The sequence below is a fragment of the Cyprinus carpio genome, chromosome A13, assembly GCF_018340385.1.
Source record: "Cyprinus carpio isolate SPL01 chromosome A13, ASM1834038v1, whole genome shotgun sequence".
Lineage (NCBI taxonomy): Eukaryota > Metazoa > Chordata > Actinopteri > Cypriniformes > Cyprinidae > Cyprinus > Cyprinus carpio.
Genome location: NC_056584.1, coordinates 1,740,955 through 1,760,535, shown reverse-complemented (window position 1 = coordinate 1,760,535; position 19,581 = coordinate 1,740,955). Strand labels below are relative to the sequence as shown.

The 19,581-nt window shown below is 40.3% G+C and overlaps 1 protein-coding gene across 2 annotated transcripts; it reads right to left on the bottom strand.

Moving 5' to 3' along the window:
- Positions 1–7,494: 7,494 nt before the first annotated feature.
- On the bottom strand, positions 7,495–16,553 carry LOC109091353 (tumor necrosis factor alpha-induced protein 3-like). 2 transcript variants are annotated; one of them, XM_042768370.1, is made up of 9 exons: positions 16,276–16,553; positions 15,123–15,459; positions 11,533–11,723; positions 11,169–11,310; positions 10,875–11,045; positions 10,605–10,785; positions 9,578–10,446; positions 9,211–9,410; positions 7,495–9,132 (listed from the first exon to the last, which is right to left on the bottom strand). In XM_042768370.1, exons 2-9 carry the CDS (start codon positions 15,427–15,429, stop codon positions 8,878–8,880), a joined length of 2,316 nt encoding a protein of 771 aa, XP_042624304.1. In that variant the 5' UTR covers positions 15,430–15,459; positions 16,276–16,553; the 3' UTR covers positions 7,495–8,877. The 2 variants fall into 2 exon arrangements, with proteins under 2 accessions (XP_042624304.1, XP_018960661.1); XM_019105116.2 differs by lacking the exon at positions 16,276–16,553 and having other exon boundaries at positions 15,123–16,248.
- Positions 16,554–19,581: the final 3,028 nt, after the last annotated feature.

Here is a 19,581-nt window from a genome sequence, read left to right as displayed (position 1 = left end):
GCAAAACCACAATAATTTGCATGTTTCTCCAGAAAAAACATGGTGGAAAGAGACAACAATATGATTTACAAAATAATAGTATGTATAGTTGCAGTGCACCTTATTTACCCCTAAAGGTTGCATATTAGTACCTAAACTGTACATATTAGTAACTAAATGAGACATATTAGTACCTTTTGAGAACATACTGCCTCAAAGATGGCTTTTGTACCTTTATTCCTGAGAAAGGATGCAACTGAATCCATAGCTATAACTGTCATTTCTCAATTCAGTTTGAAATATTGTCTGCTGTAATAGCGTAAATACAGTGGAATATGACGCAGGCACAATAGCAGGCATGTTCTTCTGCTGAAGTTGAGTCACCAGGATGACACACCTAAGAGACACACCTGCTCTGTTAGTTACACATGTGCCCTTCTCTCTGTCATTGTGTAAACATCGACAGAAGGGAACAGGTTACCTGAGGACAGAACAGCACTGAAAGGAAATCATCATGTACGTCACCTGTCTGAATGTTTTTCCTCAGAGGTTTGAAATACTCTCATATTAACACAACACATTTGTGCTACCAGGTGAAGGGATACAGCTACGGATGGAAAATAACAATAAATTACATTTGCTACCTATGAGATTGTGTTTTATTAGCGTCCACACCTACCCCGACCCTAAACTTAGCCTTACAATAATGCAGAAACAGTAATTAATTGTGGTTCAGCGTGACGCGGTATTGATGTGCGCATGCGCAGTATGACATCTGACCGCAGCTGATCCCTTCTCCTGAACCTAGCAGTACACACATCATATGTGAATTAAGTTACAATTGTTCAGAATGTGTAAATTTACTAGTTAATAAGAAAATGCATTAATTTTTATTTTTAATTTTTTCAGGATTCTTTGATGCATAAAAGGTTTTTAAAAAAACAGCATTTATTCAAAATAGCTAAATCTAACAATACTAGTCTTTACTATCACTTTTTATCAATTTGACACATTCTTGCTTAATAAAATATTAATTTATATAAATTAATCACTGACACTAAACTTTTGAACATGATCATTTTCTGTATATATATATATATATATATATATAGATTTTCTATGGGGTTAAGGTCAGGCGAGTTTTACTGGCCAATTAAGAACAGGGATACCATGGTCCTTAAACCAGGTACTGGAAGCTTTGGCACTGTGTGCAGGTGCCAAGTCCTGTTGGAAAATGAAATCTGCATCTCCATAAAGTTGGTAAGCAGCAGGAAGCATGAAGTGCTCTAAAACTTCCTGGTATACGGCTGTGTTGACCTTGGACCTCAGAAAACACAGTGGACCAACACCAGCAGATGACATGGCACCCCAAACCATCACTGACTGTGGAAACTTCACACTGGACCTCAAGCAACGTGGATTGTGTGCCTCTCCTCTCCTCTCTTCCTCCAGACTCTGGGACCCTGGTATCCAAAGGAAATGCAAAATTTACTTTCATCAGAGAACATAACTTTGGACCACTCAGCAGCAGTCCAGTGCTTTTTGAAGCGAGACGCTTCTGACACTGTTTGTTGTTCAAGAGTGGCTTGACACAAGGAATGCGACAGCTGAAACCCATGTCTTGCATACGTCTTTGTGTAGTGGTTCTTGAAGCACTGACTCCAGCTGCAGTCCACTCTTTGTGAATCTCCCCCACATTTTTGAATGGGTTTTGTTTCACAATCCTCTCCAGGGTGCGGTTATCACTATTGCTTGTTCACTTTTTTCTACCACATCTTTTCCTTACCTTCGCCTCTCTATTGATGTGGTTTGGACACAGAGCTCTGTGAACAGCCAGCCTCTTTTGCAATGACCTTTTGTGTCTTGCCCTCCTTGTGCAAGGTGTCAATGGTCGTCTTTTGGACAACTGTCAAGTCAGCAGTCTTCCCCATGATTGTGTAGCCTACAGAACTAGACTGAGACCATTTAAAGGCGTTGCAGGTGTTTTGAGTTAATTAGCTGATTAGAGTGTGGCACCAGGTGTCTTCAATATTGAACCTTTTCACAATATTCTAATTTTCTGAGATACTGAATTTGGGATTTTCCTTAGTTTTCCGTTATAAACATCAAAATTAAAAGAAATAAACATTTGAAATATATCAGTCTGTGTGTAATGAATGAATATAATATACAAGTTTCACTTTTTGAATGGAATTAGTGAAATAAATCAACTTTTTGATGATATTCCAATTATATGACCAGCACCTATATATATATAACTTTTACAAACATATTTCAAATCATATTTTCGGTGAGATGTCAAGTCAAATATTTTTTCCATTTTTATTAAATGCTTAGAAGACAAGAGATGGCCAGTCAGTTGTACACAGTGACGCAGTTTTGTGTTGTGATTACGCATACGGAATGACATCATGTTATTTAGCAACTTTTATCAAGAAATGGTCCTGCCTTTATCAAATTCCCCTGAAAATTAGTTGGCAGCGCTGTTTTTGAGCCTGCGCTGGGTTGCCTAAATCAGTGGTTCTCAACCACATTCCTGGAGGACTCCCAACACTGCACATTTTGCATGTCTCCTTTGTCTGACACCCGTTTCAAATCTGTGAATCTCTACTAATGAGCAGGTGACCTGAATCAGGTGTGTTTGATGAAGGAGACATGCAGAATGTGCAGTGATGAGGGTCCTCCAGGAATGTGGCTGAGAACCACTGGCCTAAATGACCCAAATTAGTTTTTTTAACTCAGCATTTTTTTTGTTTTTTTGAGTGTTTATATAAACACAGACCTCACAAATTGACAAACACACAGGTGAGTGATTCTTCCTGATCAGTTCCAGTTATGCGTTATCAGATTTAGCTCTAATCATACTGAAGATCTACTCATAGGTTCCACTAAGTGGATTCTATATTAGGTGTTAACCGCTTCATGTAAAGTGAGGACGGGTGCTCATCACTGATCTACTAGAAATCATGATATCCTCCTGAGACCCAGGCACAGACGTCTGTCCTCTGTAGAGGACATTGTATTTGAGTGAATTTCTCTGAGACCCTTCATGCCACAGTTTTAAGTCTGGATGTCCTGTTCAGAGCACACGCAGGGCTTTTTAGGGATATCAGTTGTTTGGAGGTTTGATCATAAACACTTTCTCTCCTTGGTCTTTAAATATTAATTTTAACATTTAAATCTGACAAAATTTAGATTTTTTTTTTCGTAAATAAACATCTCCGAAAAATGTCATGGGGTTTCAAACCGGAATATAACCTTTTGTTACGAAACAGGGCCTCATCTTCTCTAGAAGACAGCAGGACAAACATGTTAATCTGGCATAACAAGTCAATAGGGAAAGACATACATCAATACACCTATGAAATATGAGATATTCTTATGAAAATGTTGCCAAGTTATTACTCCCATTATTACACTTCTTTTTTTCAGTAGAGTTTGTCCCAAGAACACATTAATATGCAAATTAGATGCAGTGTATAGATACATTGAATAAAATGAGAAGACCAATGTATGGATATTTTATACACTTATTCCAGAAAGTACAGTAGTGTATCAGATCATTCTGTTATATCTTTCATAACAGTTGAGAATCATCTTTCCAAAAAAATTGCATAAAAATACAATACTTTTTTTTCTGGTTCTGAGGTTTGCCTATACATGTATTTATTCTATCTTTATTTATTTATTTATTTATTTATTGAATAACTTAGTACTGGCGTCTACAATACTTTTTTTTCTGGTTCTGAGGAGGATATAGCTAGATCAACACATCAAAACAACATAACCAATATAATGGCATAAAAATACAATACTTTTTTTTCTGGTTCTGAGGAGGATATAGCTAGATCAGTACATTAAAATCAGATTTGATCAGAGAGAATAGAGCCACTCTGCCACCCAGCTGAATGGAGACTGGAACAAGCTTGGCAACATAAACTGAGTCTAGTTTTCGGTTGAGTGAATATGACTTTTGACTCCACACGTGAAAAACTAAATAAATAAATAAAATTCGAAATGTCAACAGCTCCATTATATCATACGATTCCAACACAATCAGTATTTTTGGTCTCTTTCTCTGTCCATTTAATGCTACGACCTGCTGAGATCTTAAAACTAACGAACAGTCTTGCATGAGGCTTCTTCATCATTTTTAGCAAAATGATGCACAGCAAACAATTACGGAAGTGACACCTAAAAGACTTAAAAAATTAAACTTTTACGCCCTGCCTTGTCAAACCACTAGGGGGCAGCGCGTCCCACACAAACCTCTCTCTCTCTCTCTCTCTCTCTCTCTCTCTCTCTCTCTCTCTCTCTCTCTCTCTCCTCTCTCTCTCTCTCTGTGTGTGAGAGAGATGTGTGAGAGAGACCCCCCCCCTCTCTCTCTCTTTCTCTCTCTCTCTCTCTCTCTCTCTCTCTCTCTCTCTCTCTCTCTCTCTCTCTCTCTCTCTCTCTCTCTCTTTGTGTGTGTGTGTGCCTGGAATTCCAAGAATAAGAATTCCAGTTGGGAATTAATGAAATTACTTAGAAAGTGGCCTTAACTTATCTTAAAAAGACAACAACAAACAAAAAAAGCAGCTGTGGCAAATGATATTTGCATGCAAATGAGTGTGAGACAGTCACACACAGGTCGGAGTGTATCGAAGATCATCTTCACACTGTGATAAAGGAAGATGAGAACTTCAGCAATGAGTAATAGTGCCACATCCCGTCTCTTGACAGCTATAATACATTGAGAATGTATTTATTATGTTTTAGATAGATCAATAAGGAGAACTTGCAATACTTCAGTTGAATTGATCTCTCATACAATGATCTCTTTAACCCCCCCCAAAAAACTCAGTTTCAAAATTCATCTATCATTTTACTTTAAAGGTCTTGTAATATGTTTCTATGACCTAATCAAATTCCATTTATTTGTTTGTTTTGTTTTCTGAGTTATTTAAGGGTCTCGGTTTCTCTCAGACCCTAACGAGAACACGAAAGTTAAACAGATGATTTCTTGTCTTCAACGATTCCAGTCAAATAGATTTGTGTTCTGAGTTGTAGTAGATTAGTAATCAGTTCAGAAGTGATCAGTATATGTGCCAAAATGTATATGAATTCCATGAATTAAAACGGCTATAAATGTTGAGAATGTCGTCACGCAGGTAATTCCATTCACGTCTATATAATGAAATCAAAGCATTTCAGCATTGTTGCCATTTGAACATTGTCTGCTCTTTAGTGTGATGGGGGAGTGGGTTTTTGAATCATGAGTCAAAGCATAACTTACTGAAAAGTTACAAAAAAAAAAAAAAAAAAAACACCTGCAAAAGTGATTTCCCCTTGAATGTTTCCTATACCCCACGTCAGCTTGATGTTTTAACTGACTTCACTCTGACCCAGGACTGTAGTTTTGCTGGGGGCAACCCCCTGGACTCCAGCTCTGTGGGGCTGCGTGATGAAGTTTACTGGATCCATCCTATAGATGGCTGCTAGAGAATGAGTCAGCACTGAAGGGCCCACAACATGACGTGATCATGCAAATCACACCTATCCCCAGCATCAGCCTCTTGGTCACTAGACACGTGACAAACCTTCAGCTTTGTTTAGCTGAATTTGACATCACAAGACTAGACCGAGGCTCCAAAGAGATAGATAGAAACTTTTATACAGAAACTCTGATGACGCACAGTGAATTCACTTTTTACTATTACGGTTTCATATAAATAGTTGAAAAAGCTCTTAATAACTATGGTCTTCAGGAAACTTCTCTGGAATGCACCCAGAGTGACAGATCATCGCCTCGGAACTTTTCCTGTTCTACAAAGATGACTCACGGCATCCAATCAAACAGAACAGACTTGGAATTCCCTCTGTATTCCACCAGACAACAGCAGCAGAGTGTATTAAAAATATATACTGTAGGATCCGTATCATCCTGGCCGGGTTTTGTTTTCCTTTTTGCTTTTTCTGGCACGGCAGTTTTATTTCAGTTTCAGACTAGCTCAGTCACACTTGAGGTTCATAGTTCAACAGTTATGGAATTACTCATATTTGTTGTATTTTGTATGCTTAGTTATAATAATTAATAAATAAGCAATAACTCAGTTATTAATGGTTCTCCGTGTTATTTGATTAGCAAAATGGAACAGATAGAATCAACAAATTGTAAAAATAAAAATATCAGATATTATAATATAAATAAGCAGAATATGGCGTATTTTACTGACAGTTTACATCTGGATCAGTGCAGTTCAATCATTATAAAATACACATGATGATGCTCTCTTAGTGGAAGGAAGGCACTTACTGAATTTGCTTGAAGTTTTAATAGAAATGTAATTCTTTTATAAAAAGCCGCAGGGCTCAAGGCATGATGTTTTATGAATCTGGTAATGACTGAAAGGTTTGTTCGTACTCTGTTGCTAACATATCAAAGGGGTATTTATTTTAATATCATTATAGTTTTTATTAATATTTGAAATCTTTATTTTTATATTTCAGTTACATTTAGTAATTTTCATGTGTGTTCTTAAGATCTCATTTTAGTTAAAGTTGATCTTATTTCAAGTAGCAACAAGTTTTTTATGGTTTTAGTTTTAGTTCTAATTCTAATTTCAGGACAAACATGTTGTTGAATGCTGCTCAGTATTATTTATGCATGTTTTTCTGCCTAAAACTTTTAGCGCACAGGAAGTACAACAAAACACTCAAGTTGTGACTGAGAATCAGTGAGTAGGCTGCATGTCACTTTGCATAGCATGCTATTTTCAGAGCCGCACTAGAGGCTGTGCGTTAACGTCCCGCCCACGCTGCCCCCGCATCACTGAAATGTCACCTCTTCCCCACACCAAAGATCCCCTCCCTCTCTGACACAGGCACCCATGCACTCTTTCCTTCCCGCTGTGAGTCAGTAGAGCTCTTGAGGGGGTTTGGGGGTTGCCTGCTTCTCGAGCAGTTTGAGTGTGGGCCACAGAAACGGCTGTGAGTTGACTTTCAGAATCACATTATTAGAAAGAGCCACAAAGTTTTAAGCAGGCAGAAGAGACACAAAGATAGCAATGTTATAACTCACAACCACAAAACTTCCTGTGACGGAATAGTTTGGTTCAAGTGGCACAAAATTCACCTTGGGTTTATGCAAGGTTTTACCGACTTCTAAATTTAGAGTCAGGCAAAAATGATACCAATCTGCCCCACACACACACACACACACACGTATATAAATGTACAACAGTTCTTAAAACTTTCTAAAGATTCCAAAATACCTTCCAAAGTCCAATTAATCCTCACAATAATCCTCACACTCATTATCACACAAATAACACCCAACTATAGTTATGTAATTAGTTAAGTAACAGCCATTGGCATGGTAACATTGTTTTGTTACCAACACCAAAACCATTCATACGTAACGTATTACTACCTGAAGTATTATTTTTCAAGCACCTTCAATTGTTTCATGTTATAACATGTATTTCAAGCTACAAGAAAGCAAATAAAGGTAAACAGACACAGGACAGGCATTAATGTTTTTCTATTAAAAATAATTTATTCCAGGACCACATATAAATAATTTTTGAAACACATTACAGTTAATATTTGCTGTGAATAAATACCAAACAAACCAAAAACAAAAACAAAAAAACAAGGCTTTTCATACGATACTCTATATGAAAGGTTGCACAAAACGTCTATCTTGTCATGTATATTCCTCTAGGTCTATAACTGGAATGTCACTATGTACTGTAAGTCAGAAGTACCGTTCCTAATTCCAGAGCAGCTTATTTAGTATTGTGCAAGTCTGTGATGATCTGAACGGACCTCTCGTTACGTCTGTGCAGATATCGCAGAAATATTCAAATAGAGAATGTCAGTTTGTGCATACTAAATGTATGCAAAGAATAGACTGAGGCATTGTGTGTTTAAAGGAGAGTAGTGCAACCGAAAGAAAGTGGCTGGGCGAGAACGGCAAACGGGGAATTCACAGATCTAGGAGCGGACACTTCCTACCTGGGTGTGTTTAGGTTTGGACTGATTCGTTTTCACTTGGCGGTTCATCCAGACTGGGAGTTCAGTCATCTCATAGTTTGTTCTTGTCAAAAATTGACTTTTTTTTTTAAATGAATTTTCATCTGCTCTAGACATCGGGGAGGTGTCAAGTATCTGGTTTTCATTGCACTTAAGGAATTTTTCATATCCATTCAATAGAACAGACCAAGTCATATGAAGTTTAGCAAGGCAAGCAAAAGTGGAAAACAGTTTCAAGAGCAAGAAGGACTTGTGAAAATGGTAAACAAAAACATTCTCAAAGGCAACAGATCCGTGCTGCTTGCAGACATCAGATGGTGCAGCAGGAAATGAAATCCGAGCTCTGCTTAGCAAGCTCTCATTGGCACTTAACCTACATTTTATGAAGAAACTATCAAATGCTGTCCTCCGGTGGTCTCTGCATACCCTGTACTTCTTCTCAGGCCTGTTGGCTTTCTGCAGTCCACAGCGGCGAAGTACACTGGCTTAGACATATCTTTCAGTTTATTAACTTTGGTCAAATTTGCTGCTAATCTGAAATCATTACTTCTTACACTCCTCAATTTGCTAATAAACGTTTGCAATTAATTACCCTGTTCGATACAAACAGCAGATGCCACAGGTGTGTGACTAGACGTCATTGTGTATCATTAGTTTCTGTATGCTAACATCACACGACGGTCCTATACACATGATACAAATGAGCAAAACTTCATACTTTGAGAGGTAATCAATTCTACAGCACCACCGGGCTCTTTAGGCCCTGCCCAATGTAGGTGGGGGATTTTGGGCAAAAAGTGTTGTGTGTAAGAGTGTTCCCCAGCTTGCACGCAAACGTGCGATGAACTGGGCCTTTTTTAACAGTAACCCGTCCTGTCAGTCTCAGTAAATCTGCTTGAAGTGGTCACATTCGTTACAGTAGCCTTGTTTCTCTTGGTTGGCGTAGTGGTCGCAGCCCTGCGTCTTGCAGCGCTGTTTGCTCTTCTCTTTGGGTGCCTGGGCACGGCGACCCTCTCGCTGGCCGCGGCTGACGCAGTCCGGGCAGAGGTCCGTGCAGCCGGGGGAGAGGTTCTTACAGCCGCTGCGCCGACACGGTGTCTGGGTGAGCATCGGAGGCGGACGTGCTTTCGAGGCCCGCTGGACAGAAACAACAGAGTCCGTCAGTGCTTCAGAAGAGCCAAACTAACCCCACAGCAACGAGATTAGGACACTTACCGTGACGAGAGGTGGGGAGTGAGAGCCCCTGCTCGCAGCTTGGTTGAGTCTAGCACTCTGTTCCTTCACAAAGCACTTGTTGCAGTAACCCTCGAGCATGGCCTTTCCCTCGGCGCCGCAGCCCTGACCCCGGCACCGCGGACAGTTCTGGAAACCCGCCTCGGATGTGTGTCTGGGCTGGACGATAGCAGGGGTGGCCACTATACAAACAAAAACAGACAAAATTAATACATCACACACTTGCTCCTCTGCTCGACTTGACTGTCTATGACTTGATTCCCAGCAGGATGTGGAGACATTACAGCTGATTGCTTCTGAAATGATATTTCTTGTTCAAGAGAGTTACAAGAAGAATAGTTGCACTTACGGTGATTGGTCTGGTAGTCTAGATAACATATAGTGCAGAATCCCAGCTTCTCTGGTGTTCCAAAGAACTGGCAGCCGGAGCGTTTACACTGCCGGGCCGCGGGCGTCTGCCAGGTGTGGCCCGTGCGTTCGGTCTCCCTATGCAGTGCCCATATTGAAGCCTCGGTTCTAGGCTCCTGCTGCTGGGCGTCCCCTCTCTCTGAAACAGCAGTCCTCTGCATGCAGGGTGGGCAAAGACCATTAAATATCCTAAAGACCTCCTGTCGGCACATAATGCATCTCTCGGTGTCCCTTTCCCGTTCTCTTTCCTTCTCTCGCTCCCGGCTGCCTGATGCCCACCAGCTGTAAGAGGGGCCTTGCGGCGGCCCATTAGCAGCCGATCGGTTTTGCCTCGCTGTAAAGCAGCGTTCACACAGCCCGTCATACTCCACGCTGAGTGTGAACAAGCATCCGGGCGTCTTGCACTTCATGGCATGAGTCTCACTGTAAAGGCTTAGACTGGGGGCCGTAGGGGGCGCAGAGCGTGGGCTGGGCAGGACGGAGCGCTCCAGCCTCCCTCGGCTCTCGGGGTCCGAGGATGAGGTTTGATTCGTGGTGGAAACGGCCTCTGGCTTACGACCCGCCTGCCGCTTTTCGAAGCACTCGTGACAGTGGGGTTGAGTGTCCACCGAGACGTAGAAGGTACAGCGGGGTGTGGCACAGCGGATCTCAATGAGAGAGAGTTGGGAGACTGAGAAGGGAGGGGGACGCTGGGATTGGGGGGCCCATAAAGAATCCTTATCCTCCTGCCAGCGCTTATATTCGTGGTTGACCAGTTGTAGGTAGTCCTCCATCAGGTTCATGTCCTCAGGGAGGTTGCCTTCATCCAGTCTGTCAGAGGAAGGGTTCAAGATTTAGGAAATGCCTTTATATATATATTAATCAGATGTTTTTATCACGAGTACATGGTACACCAATTCCAGAAACAACTGCACTGAAGCAACCTGGGTTTCTTGGACCAGGACACGTAAGCAAGAGCTAGCTCATACCTGGCTGCAGTGATGATCTGTGTGGGAGCGCAGCCCAGGCCAATGACAGGGATTTCTATAAGCATTAGGTAGTCTTTCAGCAACTTCTCCTTCTGTTGCTGCTCCTTTTCTGTCAGAAAGTGCACTCGAAGATCTTCAAACCCACCCCGTCCAGGGTTTATCAGTGGCACAGCACGGATCTCTGAATGGGTCACAAACAACAAATATTCAAATACACTGGGCCAAGTAGTAAGATCACATTAAGGAGCAGCACAATGTGCGGCGGCATACCTGGGCCGCTGTCTTTGATTGTAATCAGAGGTGCAAAGTGCTGAGAGTCATATCCAAGCACTATGGGATATTTGTAGCATTCTCCTGGAGGCCAATGCAAAGGCAGGTATATGCCCCCGACATTGAGGGGTGAAAAGGAGGAACCAGACTTCATACTTCTGAGTACTTGATCTGTTAAGAAATAAAAAAAAATGATCATGTTGATGCACCAAATCAGTCAGTGCTCCAACAAATAAGTATTTGTGTAATTCTATTGAAATGCTCCTTATAGAAACATCATTTAAGCTTACTAACCTGCAATAACAATAATTGGTCTCCGGAGAATATTAGAAAGCACAAAGATGTGAATATCCTCTAATGAGTCAAACTGTAGGCCATTACTGCTGGACACTGGAGAAGCCATTTCTACAATCTTCACCCATTCCTCCTCCCAGTTCTGAGAAACAAGAAACATTGCAAATATTCATGACTTCCCCACTAATAATAAAAAAAAAAAAAAAAAAAAAAAAAGGTTCATAAGGAGTAAAGAGGTTCTGACATCTCTGAAGCTGAATGTGCCACATTTGAGGTCGTTGACTTTCTACTGCTGGCTTTCTGACTAGTTTCTGCCACAGAAATGACCACTTTACATGCACCCTGTGAAGGTGGGAGTGCTTACCATAGTGCTGTATCGCAGGCCAGTCTGAGTGAACTCCTGAGAGTGCAGCAGCTCTGTTTGAAAGCGCATTCTAAAGTTACTAGTGTCTGTTTCCTTCAGCACTGCATAAAGAGCCTTTCGCAGCACCAGGTCCGTGTCCTGGACCCCCAGCAGGTACTGAGAAGCTGCATGGAGCAGGCAGTTCCCATCACCTAAATGAAAGCACAAAAACACAAATTAAAGCTCAGGACAATCACTAGTGAAGAGCATGTTCTTACAACCTTAATTTCTCTGGGGCCTGAGGAAAATAATCACAAATGGGCTCACTTAGTTTCTGGAACATGAGCAAACATATGCAATGGCAGATATGCCATTATACATTAGTCGTCCCGAAGGATACCATCTCCTTACATATATATATGTATGTATTATAATGCTGGCAGATAGGCTGCAACAAATTTCCCTTGGAAATGCAGTGAGAGATCTGACTTTGAAAAGAAACTCACGAAGGAGACATTCATGCATTCAGAAAAAGGCTACGAAACTTGCAGTTCCTGTTTAAACATCATCTAAATTGTCATAACAGAGAGAGCCTTAGCAACCTGTTGACGTGCATTACAACAACAAAAAATAACACTATGAAAATGAAAAACTTTGCTTTTTTGTTGCGTACCTAGACAGCAATATCTTTTTACACCTAAAGGTTAGTTCAGCTGTATTTATCAAGCACAAGATTAAGGATGAGATAGTAGCAATGCAGGGGATTTCCACAGAGGTGTTAAAACTGATTAAAGATACTCATTTCATCTGACTGTGTGCATATTAAAACAGACCGTGTGACCATATCTCTGCAAAAGCAATTAAATAAACTCCTCAATTACACAAAAAGAACTTCGGACACATCAGGCTACCTAAAAAAAAAAAGAAAAAAAAAAACCCTCAAAATTCTCTAGTCTATAAACTTCTGTAAATCAACACCTTCACTGTAACCTGTAGCTGTAGATCGAAGTAAAGAAAAGTTGAACACACTGCAGAGCTGTGTTCTTTCTGATCTTGTGCAACATGTGTGTGCAAATGTATTCGTGTGAATCTTGTGTGAAACAGCCTGCGCACAACTGTGAGGAATTTCCCTAGTATGTGATTCTCTGATTAAGCGCCGTAAAGCTTCACTTCAACTTTTTCTTTCCCTTGTCTCCTCTTGACACCAGAGCCATGATATAAAGCGTCTGGACTTTCCAGAGAGGAGGGGCGATGCTCTACAGGAATGCCTGCGCCCGTGCCATTTCTAGAGTCAACAAGGAAGTCTGAACATATGATCTAGTTCCTGTTTTTTAAAACTGCGTAATTGTCTAAAACCATGGGCTGTGTCTGCACCTGCTATCAGCACAAAGACAAAATGTTCCCAACAAGAAGAATGTTTTAACTTGTCTATAGGTTACATTTTTTGGGAACTATTTGTACAGTGCGTTGTTCTGTTTCTTGTTACACAAGAGAAAGTTTCCATATGAGGGAAGAAAAAAAACTAAAATTCTACAACACTTCTAAATCAAACTCTCCTTGACATAAACCAAGAGATCTGAATCTGTATAGCATTAATACAAGGCCAAACACTTTTAATAAGAAGTAGTGATGCTAACTTAATCTCGTTTTCAGAAGCAAAGTAGTTTCTCCAGTAACAAATTTCCAACAAGTTGCAGTTTTAGGTTGCATTAGGGCCTTTCGCACCACAGGAACCTTTTCACAGTACCAGAACTAATTGTGGAACTACCCACTTTTTGGCGTTTTCACACCGCCGGAACTGGGTGTGATTTTAGTTACCGGACTGCCTTTTCAAGAACCAAATTAGCTCCTACTCCGGAGCAGTGTCTAACCAGTACAACTGGTACTACCCATGATGTAAGTAGACACTGATTGGCCAGACGCGTTAGAAAACGCCCTCACCCGCCATTTAAAACGCTGTGTAACACGGTGTCAACTTATTTCTCAAGTATGACGAACAGCGATAGATGGACAGACGCTGAAGTGCAGGCACTTGTAGCAAATGTAGCACTGCCTGTTGTAGTTGGAGATTCTTAGTTCTCATTTCCTTCTTTCAAACGCTTTATATATACATCGACATTCCATGTCCATTATTGTGAAACCCGCGAGACACAACAAAAACACAGCTCCGATCACAGCGTCCTCCATCCTCCTGTTGTTAACGTTGTTCTTCTTTGTTAATGAACGTTGTTGAACGCCGCACACAAATGACATCGACCGGCTTATGCCACTTACTAGTACACACTCTCGGTGCGAATGCAACCCATTAAATGGTACTGGGAAACAGTTCACGCAAAATCATCCCAGTACTTTAGTACTATATATTTAGTTCTGAAACTAAAGCGGTGTGAAAGGCCCTATTGTTTGATTTCCAGGGAATGCATGAACTACTAAAAAAAATAAACGTAAAGTATAAGTGCAGTGGAAGTCGCTTTAGATAAATGATGAATGTAAATATACAGAACACATACACATTCAGACAAATCCTCCGCTTTAATAGTGATGGCAGATTATTGTTCAAACTAGCTGATTTAACTTAAAATCCTAAAGAGACACTTTCTACATGCACAGCATCAATAAAATACAATCACCCGTTCATGCAAAGATGCTGTTTCTGACCTAGGAAGTTGTTACACTTATTGAGGGGTGCATTTATTTCAGTTCCCCTCTGTATTGGGTTACGGGTCATATATCAAAGCAATCTGTTTTTAACATCATGTTCCAGTCTGACGCTTTCATAATCCCGTGTGATTTAAAACAGGAAATTCCTGTTTCATTATAAAGAAAAATCTGGAGTCCAGAAAAACTAAAAAAAAAAAAATTACCAGAATACAAGAATGAGACACTATCCACTACCAGGAACTAGACGTGATAAAATGACATCTACACGTTACATTATTCAAATACTGACACTTACAAACAAACAGCACTAGCTTGTGGACGGTTTCAGACAGATGTTAATGTAATGTCTGAGTTTACCCATTTTCAGTTACAGTAACTAGTGACTGTACCATGGAGCAACAATGGCAAGTACAGAGAAGTTTCCCTCGCAGCATTACTCATAAGAGAAGAGCAGTGCGTCCTGACCCTGAGTGAGCAGGAGAGAGTCACGCCACGGCCCCTTCAGTCAAACTGTGCTGTAGAATCAAGGGGGAAGAACATCTGTGTGACAGACGGTGCAGGATTTTCCCGTCTGCCGTGAATAAAAACGTGTTCTTGTTTTAAGTGGTCAAATAATATAGCTTCTAAATAGCTGAGTACAATGAAGGATGTACATAATAATGCCATCGTGAACTGAATGCTCATTTTATACAACGAGAGAGGTATCAAAAAATGTCCAAATAATTGAGACCCTGGCTGATATATATTAACAGCCTTTCATTAGAAGAATTATCTCTAGTCACCGAGTGTTTATATAGTGTATCAGACCAATAATGCATCAATAACATGAATCGATACAAATGGCTTAAAAGATGGTCACGGGAGAAAGAATCCAAGTGTTTCTAATGTCAGCGCTTGAGAAGAAATCAGAAAGCCACTGTTTCTAGCGGATAAGATCATGGCATAGTTACCGTTGGTTCTCAGCGGCACCAGCTTCTTGACCTCGCGGCACCAGTTCAGCCTCTTCTCCTGCTCCAGCGAGCTCTGCATGGCCCGGTCCAAGATGGCCGCCTGGATGACCTCGCGGAAGGCCTGCGGGAACTGGCTCATGCGGATCATCTCCAGCGTGTAGCGGTGCATGCTGCGCAGGTGATGGATCAGGCCGCCGCTGGCAGAGGGCTTGACCACATCGTTGGGCACCCGCTCTCTAATTTTCACGGCCTTCAGGAGGTTACTCACAAACAGGAACTTGGGAAGGAAGTTCTGGCCCTGAGACATGGTAGTCTGGAGTGCGGAACCAATCTATCTCTGCGAAAGAAGACATGAAACAAACACACCACTGTCAAAGGCACTCAACCCACGACCATGTGTTACAAACAAGAATTTCCCCTCATTTCCCTCCACCCTAAAGGTGAAGAACTGAAAGAACGATCATGGCCCCTGAAAGCGATGGTGTATTCCAGTCTCTTGAGGTCAGACGACTGAAGGGCGAAGATCTTTATTAGTCCACCCCCACAATGAAATTTCCAAAACTATCAGAATAGGCAGAAGACGGGTTCAGACAGGCTGACTGGAAAATGCCATTGACTTTGTCTCAGCCGCCGAGGTTCTTAAGGGACAACTTATTCGGAACGCCAAAGCGACAGCGTTCGCTTAAATACCTCTCGCAAAACGTTCGCAACGTTGTCGTCGTGGGGAACGCGACAAAAGGCGTCCACAGTTTTATTAAACACGAAGCACAACGGGGACAATAGAGACCGATGCGAAAAAATAATTAATAATAATAATAATAAATATTGTAACATCAGCTGCTGACGCTCGAATTACGTAATTGGCTTGACAGAAGCCCGAGACAATGCAACACTGTAACACTCGAAAGGAAGCGATGTGTCCCCATGGCAACAATAGAACGTTTAATGTCTCTAATCGCTGATAAGTGGCGTCTTCGCAAACAATGGCTGTCAAATCCGCGGCGTTCAACACCGTGTCCGTCCGTGTGAGACAGACTGCCGTTTAAGCGCGACACAATACGGGAGAAATCAGTCTCGCTCGGTTTAGGATACAGCCTGGACACGACATTAGAGAGGCGAGGGAACGCGCGGCGATGAATTGCACAACTCTTACCTGTTCAATATGTCGGTATCCACCAACAAAGCCCATAAGATGCTCTGGCTCGACTGCTACTTCACTCAGTCCACTTTAATCGTCCATGGCTCTCTTAGAGGTCCACTGGATTTCACTGCTCGCGTCCAAAACACAGCGGAGTCTTTACTCTAGTTAAGACAGCCCGATTGAAAGCAGTACATAAAAGCCAGCGGGGATTTCCATGAGGTACTTTCCACTTTCACAACCCATTATGAGCGTTCTCCTCGACTCATCCACCAGGGGGCGAAGTCTGGCGTTGTACGCTTACGTTACCTTGGGCTCGCTGACGTAAAGCTCGACGTTTGTTTTGCCACACCCATAGTACTGGTAGTTAGGTGAGATATGGAAACACAACAGTGGAAGTCCCAGTCTGTGCAATTTACACCCATGTATGTATGGTTTAGTTCCATTTGACAGATGTAAAGAATGAATGTGCATTACAAGAAACGCAACAGTCTTAGTCAGTAGGCTAACAGGGTTACACAAGGGCCATTCTCCCTGACTTTTTCAATGTAAGGTCATTAAATGAATACATTTTAATTTATGCCGTGCGTTCAGAAAGGAAACAGGGCTGACAGTAACAAAACTGACAATTCGTGCTGAAATAACCATGAAGACTGAAACTAAAATGCTTCTTATAGAATTTAATGCTTTTATAATTCTTTGCTGAACAAAATCTTGGTAACAGGGCTGATATAGGCCTGTGTGCCTAACTCTGTATTTGCTAATACAGCAAGACGAAAAGAAGTTACTAGATTTTTTTTTTGAATTACCATATTAACATATAATAAACATCAGCATTTAATTGACACTTTATGAGAAAGACGTTTTGTAGAATGACCCATATACTGGGCAGAAACTTACGAGCACATGATTGATGATAATGATGTGGGAGTAAAGTTTACAACTCAAGATTCAACTCAGCATTCAAGAGAAGCGGATCAGAAGTTCCCATCAGCAAAAGTGCAATAAAGAGTGACTAACATTTCATTTCTTGCGAGGGTCGTTCATTCTGTACATTCACTCCACTCAAAAATTCTAGATAACGCTGGAAAATCTCTTTCATTATTAACCTGAGCAAGCATTTGTTCATCATGCTAAACTAGCACTGACCTACTTTCTCGATGCTTCTCCGTCTTTTGACATGCCCTGAATTCATCGTGCCACTGTAGTGTTTGACAGATTCATATTTGTTTAATTAAAGCATTACACTCTATAACGTCCATATCAACTATAGACGACAAAAGATATCAAAAATATTATCATCCCCGCGAGGGTGGGACAATAAGCTTATCCAATGGCTGGACAGTTTTCAACATAGTTTTAAAAGAACTTTTGATGTGTTTTTCTGTACATTGACACCAAGCAGAACCTTCATACCAAAAATATTATCAACAAACCTATCACTCAACAAAAACAACATCCTATCAAATCGTATCAAAAATATTATCATCCCCGCGAGGGTGGGACAATAAGCATATGACAAAATCAAGTCCCATCCTACATTTATTTTTCCTCATTCGAGGAGATTTTCACTCACATATACATTCCCATCCTACATTTATTTTTCCTCATTCGAGGAGATTTTCACTCACATATACATATTAGAACAGGGAAGAGAAGTCATTCACAATATCTGGTTCAAGCTGACATTAAAGGGAACTAAAGATACGTCTGTGTAAACTGCACATGCTGTGTCCCAATGAGAAAAGTTCTGAAGTACTGAAATCCTTCCAAAGGAGGTGAAGCAGAGAAAACTGAACAAAGGTTATTCCATATAGAACAATAATTTGCATTGACAATAATCCTTTGATTTAAGGAAATTACACAGCTGTTTACTATTGAAAATACTTTTACAATTTATACATGAATGATTAATTAACCATTTGACTTTTTAAAACTCATCACTTAAACTGAAATGATTTATGTTGGAATCTGTTAATATATATATATATATATATATATATATATTGATAGATCAATTAAAATGTGATTAATTGAATTTTTAGAATATAATGTTGGTTTGACTTTACACAGAGATGGGTTTTGTAGATTTTACACTAATGACTTGAACATAGAGGATTTTTTTCTTTTGGAAGGCTGTATGTTTCCATCTGAAGCTTTTCCTTATTGAAACGTCATCATTGCATCACTGAAAAGTTTCCCAGTAGGAAGAGAGCCACAGATGAGGAGAACAACACCTGTATTAACAAATATAATACAGTTGGCTCCAGATGTATTAATGCATTCAAAAATACATTCTTTTAAGTATTGAAATCCACTTACCATATTTATCTTGGAGCTTAAAATGCCGAATGGTCTAGAGATTGTAAATAAGAATTAAAAAACAGACACTCATGAATGTATCAGTAAGTTATTTAAAAATATTTTATTTTGATTTATGACATGCCAATGTTAGTTCAGGTTGTTAATTCAAAAATAATAATATATAAATAAAAAAAGGATTTTGAAAATAATGATTATAATGAGTATAATGTTTACTTTATGAATTCACCTCTTGACATTAAATCTTTCTATGTATGTCTTCTCTCTCTCTCTCTATATATATATATATTTTTTTTTTTTTTCAAAGTAGTCTGTTCATTACTTGTTATTATTATCTTCATTATCTTGGGCATTATTTGTCATTATAACTCTTAAACTAAAACTCTTACATTTGGGTATCAGAACATTTGTTGTATTCTATGTGGCTCTATAGAGCAATTATGATCAACATCTTGTTTTCATGTAACATCAGTATGTAAAAAATGCTCAGGTTTTCCAAAATACACTTGATCCCATCAGCACAGATTGCCCCACAGCCTGATATGACACACAGAAGTTTGCGGTGATCTCTTCCTGTCCCAGTTGTTTTCCCCAATCTATAATCTAATCTGAACTCATTTTGTCTGTCAGCGGAAACTCCCACGAAGGTTATTTACTGCTCGAGAAAACAGAGAAGAACACAATGCCATGCCTTGTGGATATATTTCCTTCTTTTCCTTCATAAATCATCAACTTAAGTTCATTGTGCTGTTGTGACCCCTCAGCAGAGCACTGGCAAAAGGACAAAATCTTCTCTCTCTGGCAGAACTGAATGTTTAGAATATAATGTTGGTTTGACTTTACACAGAGGTGGGTTTCGTAGATTTTACACTAATGATTTTTCTTTTTGGAAAGCTGTATGTTTCCATCTGTACCCTAGAAACTTTTCCTTATTGAAACGTCATCATTGCATCACTTAAAAGTGATGTAATGATGGCGTCATCTATAGGCTATATAGCA